Consider the following 25680-nt stretch of genomic DNA (forward strand, 5'->3'; position numbering starts at 1 on the left):
ACACTGCTGCAGTTGTACAGCCAGAGAGAGGCAAGCACAGCAAACCTCTGGCTCGGGCGTTCAAGAAGGGTGAAAGGAGGAGGCAGAGGCACTTCTGCACTGCAGGCAGACGCTACTCCCTCACTCAAAGTAAACTTGCCGGCTGCTGCTGAATTCCTCTTGCAGTAGAAAGCGCCAAAATAAGCTGATGCACAAGCCGCTGTGAAACGGATCCATCAACCTCCCTAACCTGTTGCTGGAGCACACGCACCGCACCTGCTCATGGATTGTTTGGAGCACAAAAAAGGAACAGAGAGAAAGGAGGGGGAGGGCTTTTATCTGTGGGACAGGTTTGTGATTGGCGGCACACAGACCTCAATGTATGAGTCATCACGGTGAGAGGGACAAAGGGGTAATGATACCATTGGGTGGTGCTCTCAGTCTACTCTTTTTTTATTAGGTCGAGCCAAGCGGCAGTACACATGCACTGCTCGCTCTGCAAGGCATGCAGTAGTCGAGTATGCTGAGGGCGCCTCGCCTTCTCTCCGCCCATATGTTTGATTGGCTGGTGTCATTGTCCTTGGTAAATGCTGGTTTCCGATTGATAGAGGCTTGTAAGTCCCTTCTTGTTACCGCCCTGTCGCCATTTGTTACCTCCCATGAGGACTGGATCTTTTACTTGTGGCGTTACACGGTCTCCTTCATAAGTCAGTAAGCACTATTTTTTTATATTTGCAGCGCGGTCTGCTTTCACTTTAGCGGCCGCGCTTCTTTATTTCATTGATTTGCCACGCGGGTGCGGGGTTGGAGCGTTTCTACTCACTAATCTAACAAGCATTTGCAATGCAATAGGTGTCACATTTACGCGAGTTTGAGCTATTGACACTGCAAATAACGATGCCTTTTATTTTTATTTTCATTTTTAAAACATAAATAAAAGGCTTTGTCATTTACAATGCCAATAGCTTAAACCCCCATAAATGCGAGACCTATTGCATTGCAAATGCTTGTCTACTATACGTTACTGCCGGTTTTAGACAAGGTTTAGCGATTCAGGCTCGATTGCTCACTTTGTAGTAGTGTTGACTGGGCCTATTCAAAAAGATATTTTGGCGGATTCTTTTACATACTCTTACATACGTCTCTGAGTAGTCCAAAAGCATCTAAAATTGAAATAAAATGGGAACATTCATAGAATATTCATACACAAGTGTAGAAAGACCTTGCGCTTTGACTTACAGGCCGGGACAACAGGTAATTTGAGTAGGAGGGGGCGGGGCAGATTTCTCACACGCACACACACACACATACTCACCCATCTAAACGCACACCTACACCCATGTATCCCAAGTGTGCGCACATACACCCACCATTCACAAATGCATACACATGCACACATCCATTTACAGCACACACACACACACAAATACACATACATTCATACATACACCATGCACATACCAAACATTTAAAAAAACGTACCTTCTGCAGCAGTGATCTTGGGTGGTGGGAGGAAATTCACTGAGGTTTCAGGAGGGTTGGCATTCGCCTCCTCCTGTCATTGGCTGACCACCATCTTCTCCCATTGGCTGACCTTTTGCCAGCCAATGTGAGGAGTGACGTGACAAAGTCTCAGGAATCAATGAGTGGATGATATCAAGGAGTAAATTCATTACAATGCAAACATTAAATAATGACAAACAGTCCCACGAACATGGATAAATGCAATTATATTGTCAGCAAAGACATTCAAATTGAACTTCACAAATCAAAATGCAGCATCAACCATGCTTTTAAAGTTATGTACTAAGTGAAAAGGTGAACACTTTGCGCTTGTGAAGAAATGAAGAAACATTTTAAACGGCATAAGTGAAGCACGTGAAAAAAATATAAAGAATGCTACAGCATAATTGAAAAGAATTCAGTAGTAGTTATGCGTGAGTCAATATATTTATGGAGGAATTAATAAAATCATGTCATAATGCAAAAGTACAAGTTTAGTTTATGCAAGTCGCCGACGTTTGGCCTGCATGACTGGAGGTCATCATTAGGACGTTGTAGGAGGCTGGCTCTGTAAATACTATACCAACGTAAGGTATAGTGAGCACAGAGTCCAGTAGATCCCCAGAGGTTTTACAGAGGCTCAAGTAGATAATAATAATGCACTCTTTTGTGGTAGTGTGGGCGAGCAGTTAGGCTTATCAAAAGGCTGTGTTTAACATTGTTGTACACACTCAGGCAAGAAATTATTCCACACACTCAATGACCAAATCTGAGACCAATTGTTTGTGAACATATTACTTTTTTGTATGCTTATTAATTAGAACCCAAGATACTTTGTTGCAGTTAATGACATTTTGTAATATCACAGTTTTTCAGTTTAAAAAATGGACACTGCATTTTTCAAACAGTTCAATGTTAACCTATGGAAAGAAAACAATCATGCAATTTCACAGAGAAGTACACAACTTACAATTCCAGTCTTCGGGTATTAGGATCAGCACTTGGCAAGGGTCAGATAAGTGTAGAGAATGCACCACCAGCGGCATTTGGCCTCTGCAACGGGGTGCAGAGGTCAAATTCAGTCACGGGGGCCCAATGTCAATCAGTGGAAACTAAGGACACTCAAAGAGCTGCCAGTGGAAGGTAAGTAAAATCGGAGTCCAGGGTTCAATCTCTGGGGGTTTAGACCAGTACTGGGAGGGCCATGAGGCAGCACCAAACACACACCCTAGGAGACTCAGAGACAGCCGGGTACAGAGTGCAAACACAGCGTCAGGTGCCCGATACAAATCAATGGAGAATGAAGATTTGGAACAAAGGTTGCAGGCTCGGACCAGGAAACTGGACGAAGGGAACCGGTGGCTCTGGAGGTAAGTTGGGATGCTGAAGAACACAGGGACACCGTTGGTCGAGCTCCGCAATGCCGGGGGCTGCAGGTGCAGGGGTGCCTTTGGAGGTCAGAAAAGTCTTACCAGAGCCGGTCACGGTTGGGGGACCCTTCGTGTTGAGGCTGCAGGACTTGAACTCAGGACTGCTAGGGAATCTTCTTGAGACCAGTGAGCCACTTAGACTTAGGCCATTGGCATCGGGTGCAGAGGTGGGTCCGGAGGTCTGGTTGTGTGGCTGAGCAGGGCACTGGAGTTTTTGTTGTTGGTTTCATTGTGGACAGGGCAGCTGTCCTCATGAGTTCTTCGTCTTTGGGGAAGGCAGGCAGTCCTCCCAAGATTTTGGAGGTCGCTGGCCTGCAGGAGAGTCACTTTTTGAAAGAGGTTTCTTTGAGGGCTGCAGAGAGGCCAGAAGGGCTGTGGCCAAGTCAGTTGTCGTCTGGAGTCTTCACTGCTGGTACTGCTCTTAGGTCATTCTTCTTCTTTAGGTCACCATAAATCTGAGGAACAAGGTTCAGGGGTTCCCCTAAATAAACAAATTAGGAGTGTTACAGGCAATAGAAGGTAGTAGCCAATGGGCTACTTACCTTTAGGGAGACTACACCCTCTGAATGTCCACTCCCTTTTGGGGAGGGGGCATATCCCTAATCCTATTGGTTAGAACACTCCAAAACAATATGGAAGATTATCCAAGGAGGGGGTTACTTTAGCTCAGGAAACCTTAGGGGCGGGGTTCTGCCTGAGAGGGGATTTACCTCTCCTGCTTACCAATTTTCCAGCCGACCTTGCGGTCAAAAGTGGGACCTGGTCAGGAGGGCGGCCATCTCCAGTAGCTGGAGAGGCCCCGGTCAGCATAACAAAGGACAGGAAGCCTTGGAGGCTCACCGTCTTTCAATGCTGTTCCTGCTAGGGGGGAGATGTGAAGCTCCTTCACCCAGAGCAGGCTTTGTTTCTCACCCATGCAAGCAGAAGGCTCCCACCTCAGCGGTAAGAAACATGTCTAGAGGTGGCAGGCTGGTGCAGACCAGTCGGGCACACACTAGTGGGTTGGTAGGTTTTAAGCAGGCACCTCTGAGGTGCCCTCCAAGTGCATTTCTTAATAAATCCAACCCTGGTATTAGTGTGGGTTTATTAAGCTGAGATGTTTGATACCAAACATCGTGGAAGTCAGTGAAACCATCAAGGAGCTGTGTAACTTGTAATGACAAGCTCCCAGCCCATGTAATCAGTATGGCTTCACTCTGCACTTATAGAGGAACATGCAACAAACTATTTTGCGATCGCACATAGTGTGAACAGCAAAATTCAGCCATTTGTGATTGAAAAATGGCCTTTTGAGATGCGTGTACCTTTTTTGCAATTAGCAATTAAGGAAATCACAATTTTTTGCGATTCCCTTAATTGTGAATGCAGTTAGGCAATCACAAATTGCAATCCCCTAAATGCGATACATTATGCAATTGCAAATTACGTTTTCGCAATTTAGAATCACAAATTACCATCAACTTCAAGTTGATGGTAATTTGCAATTCCTTTAATAAATGCATTTTTCAAAGTGCATTGTGGTGCACACACGTGCTCTTAGGGCATGTGTGTGCAACCCACGGGTGCATACCTACCTTTTTTTGGGAGTGCATCAGGGTGGCCTTTTGGCCCCCTGGAACCGTTCAAATTGCATGTGCAATTTGCGAGTATCTATTTGGTACTCGCAAATTGCACATGCAATCCTATTCATTCCTATGGGTCCCCAGACCCATAGGAATAAATGGTAAATCGTTCCTTAATTGCGAATCGCAATTTGGGAGTCGCAAGGATGTGTAGGTATCACAATTATTTTTGTGATTCCTACATGCATTAGGAATTGCGATTCCTAATTTGAGGTTCCTTAAAAATCGCAATTTCGGAATCACAATTCCTTACATTGATGCATGTGGCCCATAATGTCTAAGAATGGAATTAGACACTTTAGGGGCATATCTGCTCATGTAGTTATGCCCTCACAGGCAATAGAGCGCACCCTGTCTTAGGGCTGTAAGGCCTGATGTTGGGGTGACTTACATATGCCTCTTGCAGTGCTGGTAGACCTGGCACACAGGGATGTGTAAATATCACTAAAAGAAGAGGGGTAAATCATTAAGTGGAGATATCAAACGTGTGTGGGAATACTACAATTTTATAAAACTTCCCTCACACACAGCAAGCTGTGTCATGCTTCATCATAGGGCCTGCTAACACACCTCCGCCCCAGCCCAAGGCTGGAGGTGGAGCAATAAGGAGGGGGAAAACAATACACAAAATGTTGAAGTGAAATCCCAGGTGAGATAACACTGCAGAATAACTAATAATGAGTGATATAAAACTGGTGCCGGGGGATCCTTATTCCAATTTTAATATTAGATGCCCCGTCCAGAGTTTAAAATACATGGGTGGCAGGTTGGAGAGCTTATAATGAGATTCCAACCCCCCACTCTGCATAAATGTCGACATGTTTCAGCCGGCTCAATGTAATACCCCGGCTTACCTCAATAGAGTCTATAGCTGGTCATTATTACAGCTGTGATGCGCAAAGTTTGAAAATAAGCACCGCCATTCATTATGAAGGGCGGTGTGAGTAAGTTCTTGTGGAGGTTTGTAATGAGTGTTTGGGGATGTTTCACCATACTAGTGACATTTTCTGTTGTCACATACAGTGGGATGGGGTACATCTCACTATTTATTTTGTGGGTGTTATTAATATTTTTTTGTTTTTTAACCACTCCATGTTCCTCTCTAAAAGTGAGGGGGTCCACTTAAGGTGATATGTCTTTTACCCTCTAAATTGGGAGGAAGGAATAAGGTCATGCACCCAGAGATCGTAGTGTTGAGAAGTCCTGAGGAAAGCTGGGGGATTACATAAGGATCCCCCGGCACCAGTTTTATATCACTCATTATTAGTTGTTCTGCACTGTTATCTCATCTGTGATTTCACTTCCACATTTTGTGTTGTATTGTCTTCCCCCTACCTATTGCTCAACCTCCAGCGTTGGGCTGGCGCGGAGGTGTGTTAGCAGGCCCTTCTTGCTGTGTGTGGGGGCAGTTTTATAAAATTGGTGTATTCCCACACACGTTTGATATCTCCACTTAATGATTTACCCCTCTTCTTTTTGTGATGTTTAATTATTGAGCTGGAGGCCAAAGAGGGTTTTTCCTCTCACCCCTCTGTACTTTGTGTGTTTTGGACACAGGGATGTGTGCCTGGTCGACTCTTCACTTTTATCTGCACAAAAACACACAGGCTGCAGTGGCAGTATGCCTGTGTTTGGTGAGGGGTCTCTTAGGGTGGCATAAAACCTGCTGCAGCATTTGGAGACGCTGTCTAGTCACAAGGCCCTTGGTACCACTGGTACCTTTTACAAGTGACTAATATGTGAGCCAGAGGTGTGCCAATTGTGGAAACAATAGTACAGTTTTGGGAAAGAACACTGGTACTGGGAGCCAGATTAGCAAGTACTCAGTGCTATACAGTCAAAGCTGCATCACAAGCCAGGCAAAAAGTAGGGGTGTACTGCAACAGAAACCCACTTTGCTGCACACCTAGATAACACAATGTAGAATGATAGCTGCCTGGAGAGTTTTATGGGTATGTGGGGGATCAATGTCCCATGGAACATTGATTCATTGCCTGGACTCTGGGGACTTGGTGAATACCAGCTGAACCAATCTCTAGTTTGCGGATGCTCCCAAGAGGGACTTCACTTTCCAGCCCACCCCATGACTTGTAACCTTTTGGGAATTGTCCTTTCGTGGATGACCGTGCCCTTGTGGAAGATGGCCAGTGATTGTTGCCCCGGTGTGGGAATTCGAAATCTCTGGCAGAATCCCGCCTTGTAGCCATGAAACCCTCCAGGCAGTTGTCACCCTACGTTGTGCTAAATTTGGACTTTAGAATTATAACATGATTTTATAAATTCCTCCACAATTTACTCCTTCAATCTCATCCCCTCATTGATTCCCGTTGAGACATTGTTGCATGTTACTATATTTACCCAGGTCTCTACTGGGACTACAGGTGTCTCCTGTGGTTGTTAATACAGCCAATGAGAGGAGGCGGAAGTCTTTACTTGTCACAGAGTCGGATGGGGTCAGTAAAAGTTGCTGACCACACCCCACTCTGTGACGAGGTGTCACTGATTGACACTCGGCCCTGGGTACTTCTGGGCTTAAAACTGAAGCGCCCAGGTCTGAGTCTATCACTGACACTCCCCTCGTCATGAGGGGGAGGATCTCACAGCGCTTTGCTGGGCTGAAGAGGTCACAGCCCACAGGACTACGATATTCTTAGTACAGCAAAATTCAGTTCAGGCAGCCAGGCACCTGCATATTTAGCGCATTTATAGCACCTGTCTGCCTGACCTGTAGATGAAGAGTGTCTGTCAGGCGGACCTTTGCACAGTCTGACAAACACACTTCATGTCTGTGAAAAGCTGGGGGCAAGGCCCACCGCCCTAAGGACCGGCCACTGCTGCTAGAAAGGAGTTGGGCACTTCAGAGAATAGTGACCACCGCACTCCAGGCCATTATGTACAATGTGTCCAGTCCTGAACTTTTCACCTACAAATCATAAGCTTCAGGTGTGTTAGCCTAATTATTAAATGTAACCAATACAAGACTACAACAACCAGAAATTATTAATCTATCGCGAAAAAAACTACAGAACTGAAAATAGTGTCTGTATTAAGTGGATGGAGGTGGCCACTCTGTTTCGGAGCCGATTAGCAAAGCATGTAAGAGACCATAAAAGAGTTCTCCTGTAGTACTATTCTCGGACTCATAATTACTTGAATCCGCCCCAGTGTCCAGGGGCAAAGCTTAGTCAGTAAGATTAGAGGGGTGTGAGCTTCAGGTTTTCCGACAAGCATGATGGCACAGCATGTTACAATATGTTATTAGGGAAGCATAGCAGAAGGGGAGTTTAAGAGGAGGTGAAAAAAAGAGCGGAGTGCAGATTGTAAGGGGGTACTTAAAAAACAATGGGGCATATTACCAACAACTAGCGATAATTATCGCTATGTTGGTTTAGCGGCGATATTTTTATCGCTGAGCTGCGGTGATTTTTATCGCTTAGGAACCTTGCTATTATCAAGGTTTATCTCCTAAGCGATAAAAATCGGACGAAATGCATGAATATCGCTGTAAAGTCAGCGATATTCATGCATTACCTAGCTAATGCTCTTAGCCATGTTATCCACCTACCATTGGATAACATGGCTAAGAACTGCTCAGGGCAGGTGTTAGCTTCTGGAGATATTCGCGCTTAGAGCGAATATCTCCAAAAGTTGGTAATAGGAGATAGCGATGTTAGCGACTGTTTCCAGTCGCTAACATCTTGGCACGCCCACTTTGCATGTCATTAGTGATAAATATCACTGACATGCAAAGCAGGGCCCAAGATGGTCGCTTTCTCCTACTAGCTGTCACTAACTGGTGTTAGCGACAGCTAGGTAATAGGGAGATAATTTTATCTCCGCTTTCTTGGCTTTTAAAGCCAAAAAAGCGGAGATAAACCCCCTTGATAATATGCCCCAATATTTTGTAAAATAACCAACATACTATAAGACATTCAAAACATAGTCGAGAGACAGTGTATGCATGTGTATCTGTTTTTGTCTGCATGTGTACGTTAAATTTGAAAGAATCATCACACCCGACTTAAAACACCTGTATTCAACTATTAACTAGAGAATAGATTTATTGGGGGGGAGGGGGGGGAGGGGGGGGAGGTAGCACCTCCAACACTCCCCCTGCCAGTGTCATCAGATTTTATTAGCATGTGATTTATTCTCACCTGTAGAGTGACTGCAGAACACTGAAGAAGTGACATATTACAAAGCTGAAATAAAATATGTATTACGGTGCATAAAACTTTACACGTATGATATGCCGCAACTTTGAAATGAAATATTTGTTTTTGTTGCTGACGTTTAAACGACGATTTTCTTTTGTGGAGTTGCAAATTTGGCTGATGTACAGTTTCGACAGAGATTTCCCTTTATCGGCTTCTATCTCTCCTTTCACTCTCAACTGGGCGAAGATATAATGTGCAAAACAAATTAGTGTGCAGTTTCGTTATAAGGTGCAGTGTTTAACTTAGAAGAGCTATGGTACATATTGCACTAAAGCAAACACTCGACAAAGGTGAGCCTGGGTTGCTAAGTCGCTTGTCTGCGCCATCCAGCAGGAAGTGCTCGTATAAACGGAAGTTCAAGCTCAGAATGTCACGAGGGCCTTCCCGGGTTGCACAACTCCACAGGCAACGAGGGCCTGGCATTGTGACGTGTGTCTCTCGAGAACATGGGCAGAAGGCGACGGCTGTTGGTAATTCTCACAACCATTTGTGACAACCATCCGTGATGAGGCAATAGTGAGTTTTCCCAACTGTTTATCTGTAAGTTGCTCAACGGTAAAGTTGCCATAGCAACAACGTTTGTGCCAGTTTAAAGATATTGATATAATATGCAGATAGTGGAGTCTGATTTTTGTGGTGAGAGATTTGGTTACTGTAGGCCTAATTAGCAGGATACCAAATCACACCATCCAGGTGGAAAGCGATGACCCGAACAACCCAATCGGTTTACGAAAACGCCCTCCACAAGGAATGTCATGCCAGGAAGACTCCCGGCCACTGGTCACAAAATGTCCTCCTACACTTGCATGTCGAAGGCACCAGGTGCTATACTGAAAGGTTCTCTAAAGCCCTCTACATAAGTGGAATTGCTCTGAATGAAATAAAGTTTAATGTTCAAGTCCTTCATTTTGATTTCCGCGTCTTGGAAGTTCGTCAGGAGGGGTTAAGTTTGTGCCATTTGACGACCACTTTTTCGGGGTTGGCAAACATGTCGTTCCATTGGTTGGCTGCTTCGCTGCTACTGCTGTCAGTACTCAGCCACATCTGAAAAGACAGAAGTAAAACGCCTGTAAATTAATGGACACACATACGTCCCACCTGCCAATCACCTATTGCATTTTTTATTTTACAGTTTTATATAGCGCGAACTTGACCCGAATCGGGTATCAGAGCGCTTTACATAGCACCAGTTGCATTACATCATGACACATACATTTTTTGTTTAGGCACAGGGAGATTATAGGGGCATATGTATGAAACAGACTTTTAGTCGCAAACTCTGCGATTCGCAAAAAAGCAGTGTTTGCGACTATAAATTCGCAAAACGCGATGTATAAGGAAAATCGCGTTGCAAAATGAAGGAATCGCAAAATGTGCGATTCCTTCATTTTGCGTAAGCATTTAAGGAATTGCAAATTGTGATTCCTTAAATGCTATGTATCAAGCACCCAAGTTGTGCGATTTCTCCTTAAGAAATCGCACAAATTACCACCAACTTCAAGTTGGTGGTAATTTGCCATTTCTGTCAATAGTGCACTTTTTGGCATGTTTCACAGTGCCATGTTGCGCACATACATGCCCTTAGGGCATGTATGTGCACCATATGCTCACAAATGCTCATTTCAGGGGTGCATCAGGGTGTCCTTATGACACCCTTGCACCCTTGAAATTATTCTCAATTTGCAATTCTCAAATTGCGAATCGCAAATTGAGAATTATTTCCCATTCATTCCTATGGGTCTCCTGGCCCATAGGAATGAATGGGAAGGTATTCCTTAATTGCGATTTCGCAATTTGCTATTCGCAATTAAGGAATACTAAGAAATCACTAAATATTTGCGATGATTTGAATACATCCCGTTTTGCAACTCTCAAATAGCAATTCCCAATAAATCGCTATTTGAGAATCGCAAACACAGATGTTGATACATATGCCCCAAGTGATTTGCCCAGAATCACAGGATGTTCAGCCTCGTTGCCGAGATTCAAACCCAGTTCCCCAGATTCGAGGTCGACCGCCCTAGCAATTAGGTCAACTCCTTACATGTTCCAACTCTCCAGATATAGGTCAGTAACGGTGATGCAGTAAATGTTAGAATCAGGAGTTGTACAGCTTTCCAGAATCTTTGAACATTAATGCAACAAAATCTTTGAACTTTAATGCAACTAGTGAACCGAGGATCTCTGTATCCAAACCTCTGCTATGGGTCAGAGAACTGTATCTTAAAGGTCCATAGGCCTAATTTCAAGCCTCATTACATGTAATGGGGTGACCCTGTAACCCTCAGAACCTGGGTGGGTAATAGAACAATAATAATGGTTCTGTCGGACTGAAATACACAGTAATATAGTATTTCCTGGTTTGACTCACAACATTCGTCCCTATAAGGGTACAACGATAGCGGTACCTATACCAATATGAAACAGAACACACTGACCACACTGACCACAATGAAGATTAGAGTAAAGTTTTAGTCATATACTTTTATCTTCTCTGAAATGTATTAAAACATTGATTATAGCTGTCCAGACAAACACAAAACATATATACCACATACATTTTGAGTAGGACCCGCCCCTGATGCGCACAACCAGCACATCGCCCCCCGGGGTCGAAACGTCAACGCATTTTCTCTATCGTGAAATCAACTTTATAAAATCTACTAGGAACCAAGAATTGATTGATATGCCTAGTGGATTATTGTTCTTATAGTTGATGCTACTAATAATTTCGTGACTTGACAATTTTGTCTGTTGTTTTAAATGTATATGAGTCCTACTCAAAATGTATGTGGTATATATGTTTTGTGTTTGTCTGGACAGCTATAATCAATGTTTTAATACAATTCAGAGAAGATAAAAGTATATGACTAAAACTTTACTCTAATCTTCATTGTGGTCAGTGTGGTCAGTGTGTTCTGTTTCATATTGGTATAGGTACCGCTATCGTTGTACCCTTATAGGGACAGATGTTGTGAGTAACAAACCAGGAAATACTATATTACTGTGTTTCAAGCCTCAACAAGAATATCAAGCCCTTGGCTTCCAATATATTGTCAGCCGGCCAGTACATACAGCAGAGTGCATTCTTGATCTCATCTTCATGACTAACCATCAATCCTGTAATCTAAAGGGACAGCCACAAAAATGGGCAGGCCATTCCTTTAACCACTAATGCAACCAACCTCACATATAATCCCAGCACCCATAGTTCCAATTATCACCCTCCACTTTACAGGCACTTCAATGCAGCCCAACTTTACCGACCTTGCCCTCATCAGAATGACCTCTGTCTCATTATAACCTCTGCCCTTGGACAGTTTTGCTCCTGTCATATTCTGCAAAACCAAATAAGGCATTTAAATACTTAATAAGTACCTGAGATGAAACATGTCAACCACAACTTGGAACATCGAAGGTGTAAGTCAAAGTCCGAAGAGGACAATGTAAGATTCTTAAATGCGCTCCCCCCAGGACAGCACGAATTCGCGGCTTCCCTGAGGACAGGGCATTCAACCTAATTGTGTGCACTTTCCCTGTTTGGGCACAGCGCACCTGTTTGAAGGTGAGCCATGGAGCAAACAGGGAAAGTGCGCCCTACACGAGATAGGGCCCCAGATAGCTGTGTTGTCTGGTTTGCTTGACCTAAAAAGTGGTTATTGTCTTCCTTTCCTACCCTGGAAAGGAACCTATTCCCGTCTATCACAGCTCTATGACAATATCCGGATACCTATGTTCTCTGCAGGGCACAGGATGTCCAACTCAGAAACCTTCAATGTCTACCTAGCCTAAATTTACGATGAAAAAGAATCCACTATATTGGTGGGTTTTCCGCCGTCAGAAGGGCACTTTTCTGCTGTGAAAGTCTACAATCGGGACATGGTATTAATAATTGCAATTTTATTTGTTTACCTAAAAAATACAGGCAAAAGATTGTGATATTATTCTGGCACATGCATCAACAATGCCATTTGCGATTCCTTATTAGCGAAAAATAAGGATTCGCTAATAAGGAATTGCAAAATCCTATGCATGAAGAACTCGCTTAAAAAATAGCGATTTTTTAAAATTTCTTAATTGCGACTCACAAATTGCGAGTCGCAATTAAGGAATATCTCCCCATTCATTCCTATGGACCTAGAGGCCCATAAGAATGAATGGGAAGACAATCTCAATTTGCGATTCTCAATTAGAGAATCGCAAATTGAGATTGCACTTTCAAGGGTGCCAGGGTGTCAAAAGGACACCCTGTTGCACCCCTGAAATCTGCATATGGGTACATCTTGCACACACACATGCCCTAAGGGCATGTTTGTGTGTAAAATGGAACTTTGAAAAATGCACTTTAGAGCATTTTAAAAAAGTTTTTGCAAATTACCACGAAGTTCAACTTCATGAAATTTGCGCCCTCTATTAGCGAAATCGCTCGTTTTTTTACTTTAATGCATTGAATTTAAGGAATCTCAATTTGCGATTCCTTAAATGGAATGGCAATTTAAGTAATCGCAATTTAGAGATTACTTAAATTGTGATTTTTGCATTTGGGATGATGCATCCCAAATGCAAAAATACAGTTTGCAACCGATTTTTGCTTTGATGCATGTGCGCATTGCTTCTAAAAACTATTTTGCCAAGTCAGATCTGAATGAATAGGCAAGTGCTTTGAATAGGTCTTGCATGTTCAAATTCCAACCACTTTTACAGCTCCTTTTGTGCAAACAAATGCTTCTATTCAAGGTCTGATTTTCATCTTCTGCAGATTTTTATCTGTCTGACAAATGGAGACACTTAGGGGCCCATTAATGGCCTGGCGGGGGCAATCTGCCCGCCATCCGCTCCGGAATGACCCCCCGCCATATTAGTATGGCTGGGGGGTCCGCGGCGGACGGAAAGACTGTCCGGCGCTTTTCCGCCTGGTAGCTTTGCGAAAAAGGATTTATATGGTGGCTGTGTCTATCAGACACTGCCAGCCATATTGGCATGGGTGTCTGTCAATGCCTTTCTGTGGCGGCAATGCCGCCGCGGAAAGGCATGCGGAGACTCCCTGCAGGGGCCCGTTGCGGGCCCCCAGGGACTCCGGGGGGGTGCACATGGGGGATACCTATAGTACCGCGCGGTGCCTGCCATGCTGTGCATGGAAGTGCACAGCATGCCTTCCTGCGGGCGATTAGGATGCACCCGCCACTGTGGCGAGCGTATCCTAATGCTGCCCACAGGACCCACGCCCTTATGGCGGGCGGTCCCTTTCACCAACAGGATGGCGGGCGGGCAAAGTCTGCCCGCCATCCTAATGGGCCCCAAAGTTCACCTTTTTGCCTTTTTTGATAATAGTTTGCGGAGGAAAACTATTTCTGTTTTCCCTTTGTGTGAAAAGAAACACCAAACATATTTTTGGTAAAATGTATGAGATGACTTCAAAATGGAAGTGGCTTGACATACGAAATACGGTTTTTATTTGAAAGAGCTGGTTAAACGGAGATAACCTGAGCTGTCACGTAACGATGACATCATAGCATGACAACCAATACAAAAGATGCAGTGGTGATATGAGCCTGAGACTGCATGTAAAGCATTAGGAATTCTTGAATTGGAAAATCTTTTTTCAGGTTTAGTGAAGTGTGTAGCTTTTTCTTGAAGGTTGTAGACAAAACGACTTCTTATTTCCAGGAACAAAAATAAACACCTTTAAACCAATTTTGAGAAAAGGGTGGCAATACCAAAGTACTAGACACACTTGCCATTGTAATAAGGAATGGCACTATTTTGGGCGAATGGTTTCAAAGGCCCATTCACATCGCCTACCACGTTAAAACATCTCAATTCAGGGGACCTTGGCGCTTTGACTACAAGGGTCAAAAAAAGGCTCTAGAGATGTAATCAATACCATTGACATTTTGTTCTTCTGGGAATGCTCGTGGGGAGAACTGCAAACTGATATTCTTTTCTACTTAACACACAATTCAGGGCCTTAGAGCCCTGATGAAAGAACGTTTTGTTGCCACAAAATAGCTGTAGCCTCTTTGTACATTGGCAAGCCCGTCTCCCTACGGAGATCCGTCTTTCGAGTCACGCACGCTTCTCAAAAAACAAAGGATTTTTCTTGGGTATAGAGTAATTTTCGTTCCAAGGATCACATTTACTGTAGTTTCTTCCTAGGTGTGGGTAAGGCTCCAGACACACCTGCTCTGGAAAGTTTGTAGGCATTACAAGGAAATTTGGCCCTACTTATGTACGTGCTACACCTTAATGTGTCCAGCCCACATGGACTGTTCACAATTTGAAATGATTTATTTATAAAAGTTCAAGATACCAAAGTGAACATTGCTCCTTCCAGTGGTACAGGAAGGGTGCCGTACACCCTCACCTGATTCGCCACTGCGTGACAATGAAATAAAGTAGTCCCCTGGCATCCTTGGACCCTGGTCACACTGCATCTACTGCAATAATAGTAGTCAAGCTCCTGACCCTTTTCACTCAGAGGTGAGGTATCACTGTAGGCCCTAGTAGTGGCGCTCCATTCCTGTCCAGATGCTCCAAGTACCACACATCCCCCACTTCCAAAAAGAACTAAAGCTTTGTGTCTTCAAGCACCCTCTCCTCGCAATATCAAGCCATGGCTGCCGTACCTTTCTGAAAAGGCCTGCTCCAACTTTAACAACCACCTGCCGCATTGCAGGATGCCACCTTCTCTTTCCTATACTCCTTCAGCCCCCTTCTGCTTTATCTGTAATGTGAAATTCTGTTCTTGCTTCCCTTCCCGCCCCTTGGGTGACAACCACTTCCCCACTTGTAATCCCCTCCCAGAACCTTTGACATTGTACGCCATTTCCTTCAATTGTCATTGTATCTGTGTCCACCCTTCTCCTCTTTGGTCCATCATTACCTCATTGAAAACACAAGTCTCGAACAGCACCCCTTTGCTTTGTAGCAAGGTGTATATACGTGCGCTGACATAACAGACACTTTTAATGTCCTTTGGTAGTGATGGTCCCCAAAGGTGCTTGATTGTGACATCAAGTATATTGGTGATGTGTAGTGTGTGCAGTAATGGGTGGGGCCTACTGTGCAAATCAAGTACTCCCAGGTAGGCCTGCTATTGCCACCTGTAAAGTGAACTGGAGAATCAACAGCGTTCATATGTTGAGTAACCATGGCATGGCTCGTCCCTGGGCAAAAAGGTGGTGGCAGGCAAATGTGTGTGAGACATAAGTTGTGCAACCCTAGAGTGATATGACTTCTGTCACCAGTGTTGGAAAGTAGGGAGAATGCGCCGCATTTCACTTCCGATTCCGAAAAGGGGGTGGTGATGAACAGAGTGTCTGAATTAAGCAGACCACTCTTACCCAGTCCAAAGATCAGGGCTTGATCCATCACTGTTATTTAGCTCACTGCACCATCCCAGCTCAGAACCTGGCTATATGCAAATCAGTCTGTCCCTGGCCCAGTGCATCATGGGAACAGGGCAGACTAAACTACCAAGCCAATTCTTCACCAGAAAGGAGACAAGCTACCGGGGACCGGTTTCTGGCATTTCAGCCGTCGTCGGCCCGGCTTGCTTGAATCCTGATGGTGCAGTGAGCAAGGGACTCATGTCTGAGTATACCCTGCCACACCTATAGTGGCCAAAAACGATTCAGAAAAGGGGGTGGTGATGAACAGAGTGTCTGAATTAAGCAGACCACTCTTACCCAGTCCAAAGATCAGGGCTTGATCCATCACCGTTATTTAGCTCACTGCACCATCCCAGCTCAGAACCTGGCTATCTGCAAATCAGTCTGTCCCTGGCCCAGTGCATCAAGGGAACAGGGCAGACTAAACTACCAAGCCAATTCTTCACCAGAAAGGAGACAAGCTACCGGGGACCGGTTTCTGGCATTTCAGCCGTCGTCGGCCCGGCTTGCTTGAATCCTGATGGTGCAGTGAGCAAGGGACTCATGTCTGAGTATACCCTGCCACACCTATAGTGGCCAAAAACGATTCAGAAAAGGGGGTGGTGATGAGCTGGGATGGTGCAGTGAGCTAAAAAACAGTGATGGATCAAGCCCTGATCTGTTGACTGGGTATGAGTGTTCTGTTTAATTCAGATACTCTGTCCATCACCACCCTCTTTTCTGAATCGTTTTGTCCACCACAAGCGTGGAAGGGTATACTCAGATGTGAGTCCCTTGCTCATTGCACCATCAGGATTCAAGCAAGCCGGGCCGAAGACGGCTGTAATGCCAGAAACCGGTCCCCGGAAGCTTGTTTCCTTCCCAGTATAAGAATTGGCTTGGTAGTTTGGTCTGCCCTGTTCCCATGATGCACTGGGCCAGGGACAGACTAATTTGCATGTAGCCAGGCTCTGAGCTGGGATGGTGCAGTGAGATAAAAAACGGTGATGGATCAAGCCCTGATCTGTTGACTGGGTATGAGTGTTCTGTTTAATTCAGATACTCTGTCCATCACCACCCCCTTTTCTGAATCGTTTTGTCCACCATAAGCGTGGAAGGGTATACTCAGATGTGAGTCCCTTGCTCATTGCACCATCAGGATTCAAGCAAGCCGGGCCGAAGACGGCTGTAATGCCAGAAACCGGTCCCCGGAAGCTTGTTTCCTTCCCAGTATAAGAATTGGCTTGGTAGTTTGGTCTGCCCTGTTCCCATGATGCACTGGGCCAGGGACAGACTAATGTACATGTAGCCAGGTTCTGAGCTGGGATGGTGCAGTGAGCTAAAAAACGGTGATGGATCAAGCCCTGATCTGTTGACTGGGTATGAGTGTTCTGTTTAATTCAGATACTCTGTCCATCACCACCCCCTTTTCTGAATAGTTTTGTCCACCATAAGCGTGGAAGGGTATAGTCAGATGTGAGTACCTTGCTCATTGCACCATCAGGATTCAAGCAAGCCGGGCCGAAGACGGCTGTAATGCCAGAAACCGGTCCCCGGAAGCTTGTTTCCTTCCCAGTATAAGAATTGGCTTGGTAGTTTGGTCTGCCCTGTTCCCATGATGCACTGGGCCAGGGACAGACTAATTTGCATGTAGCCAGGTTCTGAGCTGGGATGGTGCAGTGAGCTAAAAAACGGTGATGGATCAAGCCCTGATCTGTTGACTGGGTATGAGTGTTCTGTTTAATTCAGATACTCTGTCCATCACCACCCCCTTTTCTGAAGCATTTCACTTCCAGCAGCTGTTTCTGGGCCGGATCCCAGATCCAGCCGACCCAGGGAGATATGCTGAATTTGTCCTGGTGTTATTTTCCAACACCGGGACACAATGCAGCAACCCCCGCTAGTTGCCTGTATTCCCTTCCAGTGCAGCAACATGCAGGCATTGAGAAATCTGTGTTATTTTGATCTCCAGATGGGCACAAACAAAGGCCTGATGTAAAGGGCCAATGGCCCTTCTTTTGTTCGAGGATTATCCTAGCTGGGACCCATCTGGAGCCTATCACCTAGATACCAATGCAATGGAAGGAAACAAAGGCAAGTAGCTTATCACTTCACAAGTACTTTAAAGAAACCATTAATTGGTGGCAGGTTTTTGACTTTGTTCAACCCACAATGTAAGAGAGGTGCATGCCCTGTAAGAATGCAAGATTTATCTGTGTGTTTTAGTAATTACACTAATAATGATTTATGTGGGATGACTAATTTATTTTTTATTTAGGTCTTTTATAGCACTGTTTATCCCAGTGTAGGGTGTCACAGCGCTTTACAGCACACAAAGAGGCACAGTAAATCATACAAGTATGTAAATTAGTGAACAGAAAATATTACTTAAGACTGGACGTTATAAGGTGCAGGAACCCACATATTATTTATACGTGTAGACATTATATGTTAAGAATGAACGGTGAGTGGGGCTGTCTGTACTAACAAGACTTTATCAATTCCTATAAGTGGCCATGTTTGCAATCGTAAAATAACAACAGATTAAGAAAAAACACAGTGATAATCTAAACCCATGACTTAAAGTTTGCATGCGGCTCCTTGAAGCTGGTAAATAGACCACTGTACTATATTAGAAGGACTGCAAATTATGAAAAGGAAGTAACAAAAGGATCTCCGGGTGAAAAGCAGGTACTCACTTACCTATCTACATATAATATAAATCCATGATCTGTATGTAACAGGATGAAATTTGCAGTAGGTATATTGACTCTATTCTACTTTAGGAGTAAAAAATGTGATTGGACACAAAACAGAACTCTACCAGAACTGCATTAACTATCAGAGTTATCTTACTGCACTATAATTCCCTCAAAATTGCAGGGCACACAAAGGTCTCTGCAGCAGCTGCCTTAACCCTGTAACATATTTCAAAATACAGCCACTTAGTGACCAAGTAAGTAAGATAGAGCCGGTTTGCTGTCACATTTGTCCTTGTGGCCAATTTCTTTGCAGCAGATGTAATTTAAAAAAAAAAAAAAAAAATATATATATATATATATATATATATATATATATATATATATATATATATATATATATATATATATATATATATATATATGTTTTTCAAGATCTGTCCCTTGTGATTCCAAGCCTTTTCCTCTGCCCTACCTTCACCCACACTTTATGGGCTCCCGGAGCAATTTTTCTTCCAATCCCAGCACTGGTTGGCACTGTCTGAGGCAGAGCTAGGCATGGGTTTTTGAGCGAGGCTGATGTGTGCTTTGTTGGAAGCGGCACAAGAATGAATACATGAATGAGTGAGCCAATGAATCAATGAGTGAATGAATAAATGCAAGAATTAATAAGCATGGATGAGTCTATCTGACAGTTTTATACACTTGTGCGGTTCTAGGCATTAGTCTTTACCACCACTAGGTATAAACCTCCAAAAACAGCGAAGTCTAAGAGTTTGTTGTAAAGGTGCTGCCTTAAGATATCATGGTCGGTTTCTTTCTGCAAATCATGTTGTAGATAGCACCAGATCGATGATCTCTGTCTACAAAAGGCAGCCAATAGACCGCTTCAGCCCATGTACATGTACGTAGAGCAAAATTCACTCCCATTATTTCACGATATATACCTGTGCCATGAGCTCTCCAGTGACAAGAAGAAACAGAGGATGGATTATGAGATAACAAAAAGGCACACTTTGTACACCTATAGACTAACACTGCTAAACACATTTGCCAAATATGAACAATTGGAAAGGGATGGTAAATCATGTGTTCACTTAAGTGCTTAATAGTAAGTTCATGGCTCGTGCAGGTGTTTTGAAGTTCACATTTATCAAAAAACTATAATGTGAACTCAGTTGAGAATGTGAATTTAGGTTAACTTCAGAACTTTGCTCATAGCAAGCTCACCATGTTTGCAAAATTCCTAGTCGCTAAGTGATTTTGAGAGCATAGGCAACTGCTAAAAAATGCAACAGGAGTTGTTTAAAAAACTGTTAAAATTGTTTATCTGCTGGGACATATTTCCGCTTGTTTAATAAAATCTACGATTGCTTTGTGAGAGACACCATCCTACCTGTCCAAGGAAGTGGTTCCGCCTCATTGAGCTCCTGCTGTAGAGTTTGATGAGAACATTGATGCCTTGTTCCTTCTGCGTCACTGGAAAGACCATGGTTTCGCCCCAGTTGACCTGGCCATTGGAGGACTTCAGCAGGCGCGTCTTCTTCTTGTGGATCAGCCCCTCAGTGCTGAACATCTCTGCCTTCACCAGAAAATCTGAAAGTGAAAAATTTCAACCTGGACATCAAACTTTACATCATCAAATAGTAAACACGTTTTAGCTGTAGGTAAGGAGGCCATGTTAAGCTTGTAAGAGAAAATCTGCCCATCTAGGTCTTCTAGTAGATACTTCTAGTGTGATAGCTAAAATACGATTCTGGGCTTTCTGCAGGCGCTTCTTTTGACCAGCGCAACTCATATAATTTTCCTACATCTTGAAAATAGTAATTACAATTTGTTTGCAATTCAGCCTTTAACATCTGGCTATTAAATACGTGATTGGTCACAAGCCTCTCAATGTATACAGTATAACTAGACTCATTTGCATTGTTCTTATTCAAATGATGCAATGCAGCTGACAGTAACCAGACCATTGCACTTTTAAGCTACAGGGCATGTTGTGTAGAGGTTAGCGCAGTAAGGGGTGTGGCACAGCAGCCAGAGTGGCTGATTAAAGATCGCTCGGCTCACGGTTGGATCGCTGGCAGCACCCCAGCTCAGCATCATGTGACTCTGGGCAGTAGCTCACTTTGTCTCCCCCACAGCCCCCCATCACGTATGGATTTAAATCCTACCTTCCCCAACTGACCAAATCATGTGACTGACCGAAGATAAATCACTCAATCTACCAATTCCATAGCTTCCTTATTTAAAAACATCGGGCCGAACCTGCTCTCCATATACTCCCGTTCATCAATGCTCACCTCCACCCTAAAACGCACCACAGGCATTATTGCCTCGCTGCCCCCCCGGCTGACGGTCATTGGCAGAGATTACAATGCAGTTATGTGCCCAAACTTTGACACCACAAACTTACAACCTAACACGAGGTCCGCCCACGCCTGACTTCTCACCAACTGGGCAAGCACACTCGCTGTATGTGACACCTGAAGAATTTGGCACCCCAGACCAGGCAATACACTGACACATCAGCTGCGCATCACACGCACACGCGTATCGACCATATTTTTATGCCTGTGCTAGATTGTCAGAAAGTTAGACATATCTCTATCCTTCCTAGGGGTATATCTGACCATTCGCCTATCCTCCTGAGGGTGGGGGACCCCCTGACACGCTTCGTCGGGTCTGATTTTTCAATGAATGGTTCCACCAAGACAAAAACCTTAAAAAGGCTGTGAGGATAGAACTCCAACAATACTTTCTCACTAATCGCGACTCTGTTCCTCCCCGAGTACTCTGTGGGAAGCGGGTAAAGCCACTATCCGCGGCTTCGTCAAAGGCCAACTTAAACTTAAGCGTTCACCCCAAGATGCCCGGATCACTCAATTGGAGGGCCAAGTGACCCTCCTTGAAGGCCAGACAGCCATCCAGCAGTATGGCGCAAGTGAGAGACAGCTCATGCTCTTGCGAGAAGTAATCAAACATATCTCCATGGAGGCTGCCAAAACACTTTTAAGATCCTCTGTAGCCAGGGTCTACGGGTGGAGAGATAAAAACAGGAAACACCTACATCGTTTGGCCACATGTCCAATGGCCAACCGTATCATCCTGGAGATCAGAGACCCAGAAGGTACCCCACATAATGTACCCCTGGCGATAGCCCAAACCTTTGCCGCCTACTATTCCAAACTTTACTCAAGGCAGCAACCCAAGCTTTCTTTTTCAAGCTTGAGCGCCCAAACGCATCTCCAACTCCCTTGCCTAAGCCAAACCGAGGCACTGGACCTAGACCTCTCCATTACCAGAAAAGAAATCGGCGAAGTCATAGCATGCTTTGCCCCAGGTAAAACCCCGGGTCCTGATGGTTTCCCTCAAGAATATTATGCTGCCTTTCGAGAGACACTGGTTCCACACTTGTTGGACACCTATGCTGAAGCGGTCAAGAGGGGCTCCTTTCTACCTGAAACAGACACAGCCACTATTGTGGTAATCCCCAAAACACAACCTCTCTCAGTACATTGCACCGATTATCGGCCAATTTCCCTCATAAACATGGAGGTCAAAATCTTTGCCTCGATTCTGACCCACCGCCTGAAACCTTATCCCTCCATATTGGTCCAACCCGACCAATGTGGCTTTATGCCATCCTGGGGTACTAGACATTGCCTCAGACGCCTCCACATTGCCTTGGCGCACCGCCAAACAATAACCCCCTACTTATCATTTCTTCTTATTGACTTTGAAAAGGCATTTGATTAGGAAGACTGGTGATACCTAGAGGATGTCCTGGCCGAGGTGGGCTTGGGTCAACACTTCCGTAACCTTTTTAAGGTACTCTACTCCCAGCCACACGCACGAGTCCTAGTCAGTGGAGCACTCTCGAAATCCTTCTGTATTGAAAAGGGGTACAAGACAGGTCTGCCCCCTTTTGCCTCCCCTTTTCTCCCTGGTGATGGAGCCCTTGGCATGCCTCGTGCGATCTGGAAATCATATTCAAGGTTGGAGATGGCTAAACTCTGTGAAAGACAAAATCGCGCTATATGCAGATGATGTCTTGCTCTTCTTGGCCGAGTTGGCCCAATCTGGCCCTCGCTGCCTACGGGCTCTGCACCTCTTTGGGCAGGTCTCCGGTCTGAAGCTAAACTCCAGAAAATCTGTCTTGGTCCCTTTCCACCTGTCCAGAGACTGGTTCGACTGGATGTCCATGATACCCATCAGAAGGCAATCATTCAAATATTTGGGAATCTGGGTGGCCCTACTACCTGATCTCGCCCGGTCTCTCAATGTCATCCCACTGATGCAGAAAGTTCGGGCAGTCCTCCACAGATGGCAATCGCTTCCGCTTAATCCCCTGGGCAGAGAAGTCCTCTTCAAAATGATGATACTCCCCAAGTTCTTCTACATGATCCTAAACACCCTATTTAAATTCCCATGGTCCTGGTATAAGGAGCTTGACAGGCTGACAACTACATTTCTATGGGGAGGACGGATACCCCTCCTGGCCCTATCCCTTTGCCGGATTCCGCCCTTTGATGGTGGAATGGGCAGGACCAATCTATATTTATACTATCTGGCAACCCGCCTACTCACACTTCATGACCGGTTCAATGGTGGCTGGTCGGATCCGGCATTTAGACTGGAACTGAGCGACCTTGGTCTACCAAGGATCCAGGTGATGATGTATGGAAGAATTTTCCACAAGACAATGTTAACGGTGATGCAAGCGGTTCTCCTAGCCTGGTGCGCCTCCCTGCGCCACACCCAGTGGACGTACAAAGTGACTCAATATACACCACCTTGGTCGGGGACTTGGCATTGAGATGTCAGTGGCCTGAAGGGCTTCCGGCCGTGGAACCTCATTGGTATCTCACAGCTTGGCGATGTCTGGACAAGTGACCATATGCGCACCTTTCAAAAATTACAAACCTGTTACTCCCTACACCCCTCGCAATTCTATAGATACCTGAAGTTATGCCACGCCCTCTACATACACGTACCACAGGGCACATGCCTACCAGAATACAGCCCTCCGAAAGCCCAAATTATGACAGGCAACCTGGGACGAGGGTGTGTCTCTTGTATCTATTATTCTCTCACCAACAACACACCTAATACTTTAGTCCGGTTGAGAAGCTTATGGGAGCAATGGGTGGGACCTCTTGTAGAGGAAGACTGGAGAGACGCCCTTATGGCACCCAAGACAGTCACCACCTCCGCCCGACTCCGTCTTGCCCAACTATACTATTTACACGCTGCCTACCTAACACCCAAGCGTCTCTTTAGCGATGGTATGAGGGCGAGTGCATCTTGCGCACACTGCGATGATGACCAGGCCAACTTCTTTCACATGGTATGGGCCTGCCCTGTCATTACATGCTATTGGGACTCCATAGAAAAGAACTCACAGAGGTCCTGGGCTGTAAATGTATGTAAATGTATTGGCATTTATATAGCGCACTACTTACCCGTAGGGTCCCAAGGCGCTTCGACCGCTGCGAAACCCTTCCTGCCTTCCCTGAGAGATGGTCCCTTAATGGGTATCTCCAGGGTGAGACCAGGCATCCCCGGCGGTCTGGTGGGGCCGTTAGTGAAGATGAGGCAAGCTAATGCCCAGAGTTGCCGAGTGTGATCGCTGATCAGAGTGGGCACCGAGGCGAGAGAATTATCGAGTCCGCTGACCCTGGTCCAGAAACCTGCCGCGCCGGGAATCGAACCCTGGTCCCGGGCCGTCCTCTGCTCTCGGGTCTGCCTCCTCTAACCAGTGAGCCACACTACTTCACTTGGGCTGGGGAGTCCTGCATAACTTCTTAATTATACTCTTAGGCATCACGAATGGGCTCGATGGGTCCAGAGCCGACAAACAATTTCTTACTACTGCCACAATGGTGGCCAAACGTGACATTGCGGCTAGTAGGATAAATCATTTACTCCCGAGCGTCACAAAATGGCCCGGGGGGTAGACTTGTGCGCTGCACAAAAGAAACCGCTGTTCAGGGGCAGAGGGTGTCCGGCTAAATACTGGAAGGTTTGGGGCAAATGGCTGGAGCAGATAGACTAAACATGTCTTCCTTTGACTTGTGTTCACTGTGCTGGCGCTGTGGGTCCTTGTGCTCCACATCTTTCTCCTCCACATATGTAAAATGGAATTGTCACATGAAAGCTGTGGTATAATGTATTCGACTATATGCTGGCCTTTGTTTAAAAAAAATAGTTTATCAAAAAATAAAAAGAACGGGAAGATTTGTCAGCAGGCCTACACAGTAATACGTTTGTCATTTTGCATAATGGGTGCATGTGGGTCAGTGGTAAGTCGGGACTCATTAGCCTTATCAGTGCCATACTGCAGCAGTTGTGAACATATATAACTATTTCTGAGCCTCTATCCAATGCATTGTTATAAGTGCTGCCGGGGTAAACAGCACCTTGAAATAGAGGGAAAAGCCTCTTGTAGCCAGTGCGACCAGCACCTCTGCGAATGAGAAGCACGACTAGTCTGTATAAAGACTCCTCAAGTCAACAAAGGCTTTAGATTAGTATCAGTCAGTGGCAACTGGTGCTACTGCTGGTGCATTTGTAATTGTTGTCTTTGCAAACACTTTACATTGGCCTTAAGGGTGCCGCATACATCTGATTTGGGGTGTTTTATCTGTTAAATGACATATCACAGTGAACTTGTGATCATTTTGATAGTGAAGGAAAATGGGGCAGTCATTGCTGAGCAAAGAATCCCTGATATAAATAGGGCCCATATGTGTTACATTTCAGAAAGATGCCTTTCACTTAATATCCTACTGTAACGCGTGATCTATTCAGACAGATGAACCTACCAAAGCAGATACTATTGCTATAAATCACATAGA

At 45.0% G+C, this 25680-nt stretch overlaps 1 protein-coding gene across 1 annotated transcript in view; it reads right to left on the reverse strand.

Annotated features, from left to right (window-relative positions):
- Positions 1-8577: 8577 nt before the first annotated feature.
- The window catches only part of TC2N (tandem C2 domains, nuclear), a 221012-nt gene continuing 203909 nt past the window's right edge, over positions 8578-25680 (reverse strand). Inside the window, exons 11-12 of the mRNA XM_086937679.1 lie at positions 20217-20416; positions 8578-9795 (exon numbers count right to left, since the gene is read on the reverse strand). Coding sequence (XP_086793805.1) covers positions 9685-9795; positions 20217-20416 — 311 coding nt within the window. The 3' untranslated portion in view covers positions 8578-9684. The remainder of the gene's footprint in view (positions 9796-20216; positions 20417-25680) is intronic.

This window comes from Lissotriton vulgaris, chromosome 9 (assembly GCF_964263255.1).
Source record: "Lissotriton vulgaris chromosome 9, aLisVul1.2, whole genome shotgun sequence".
NCBI lineage: Eukaryota > Metazoa > Chordata > Amphibia > Caudata > Salamandridae > Lissotriton > Lissotriton vulgaris.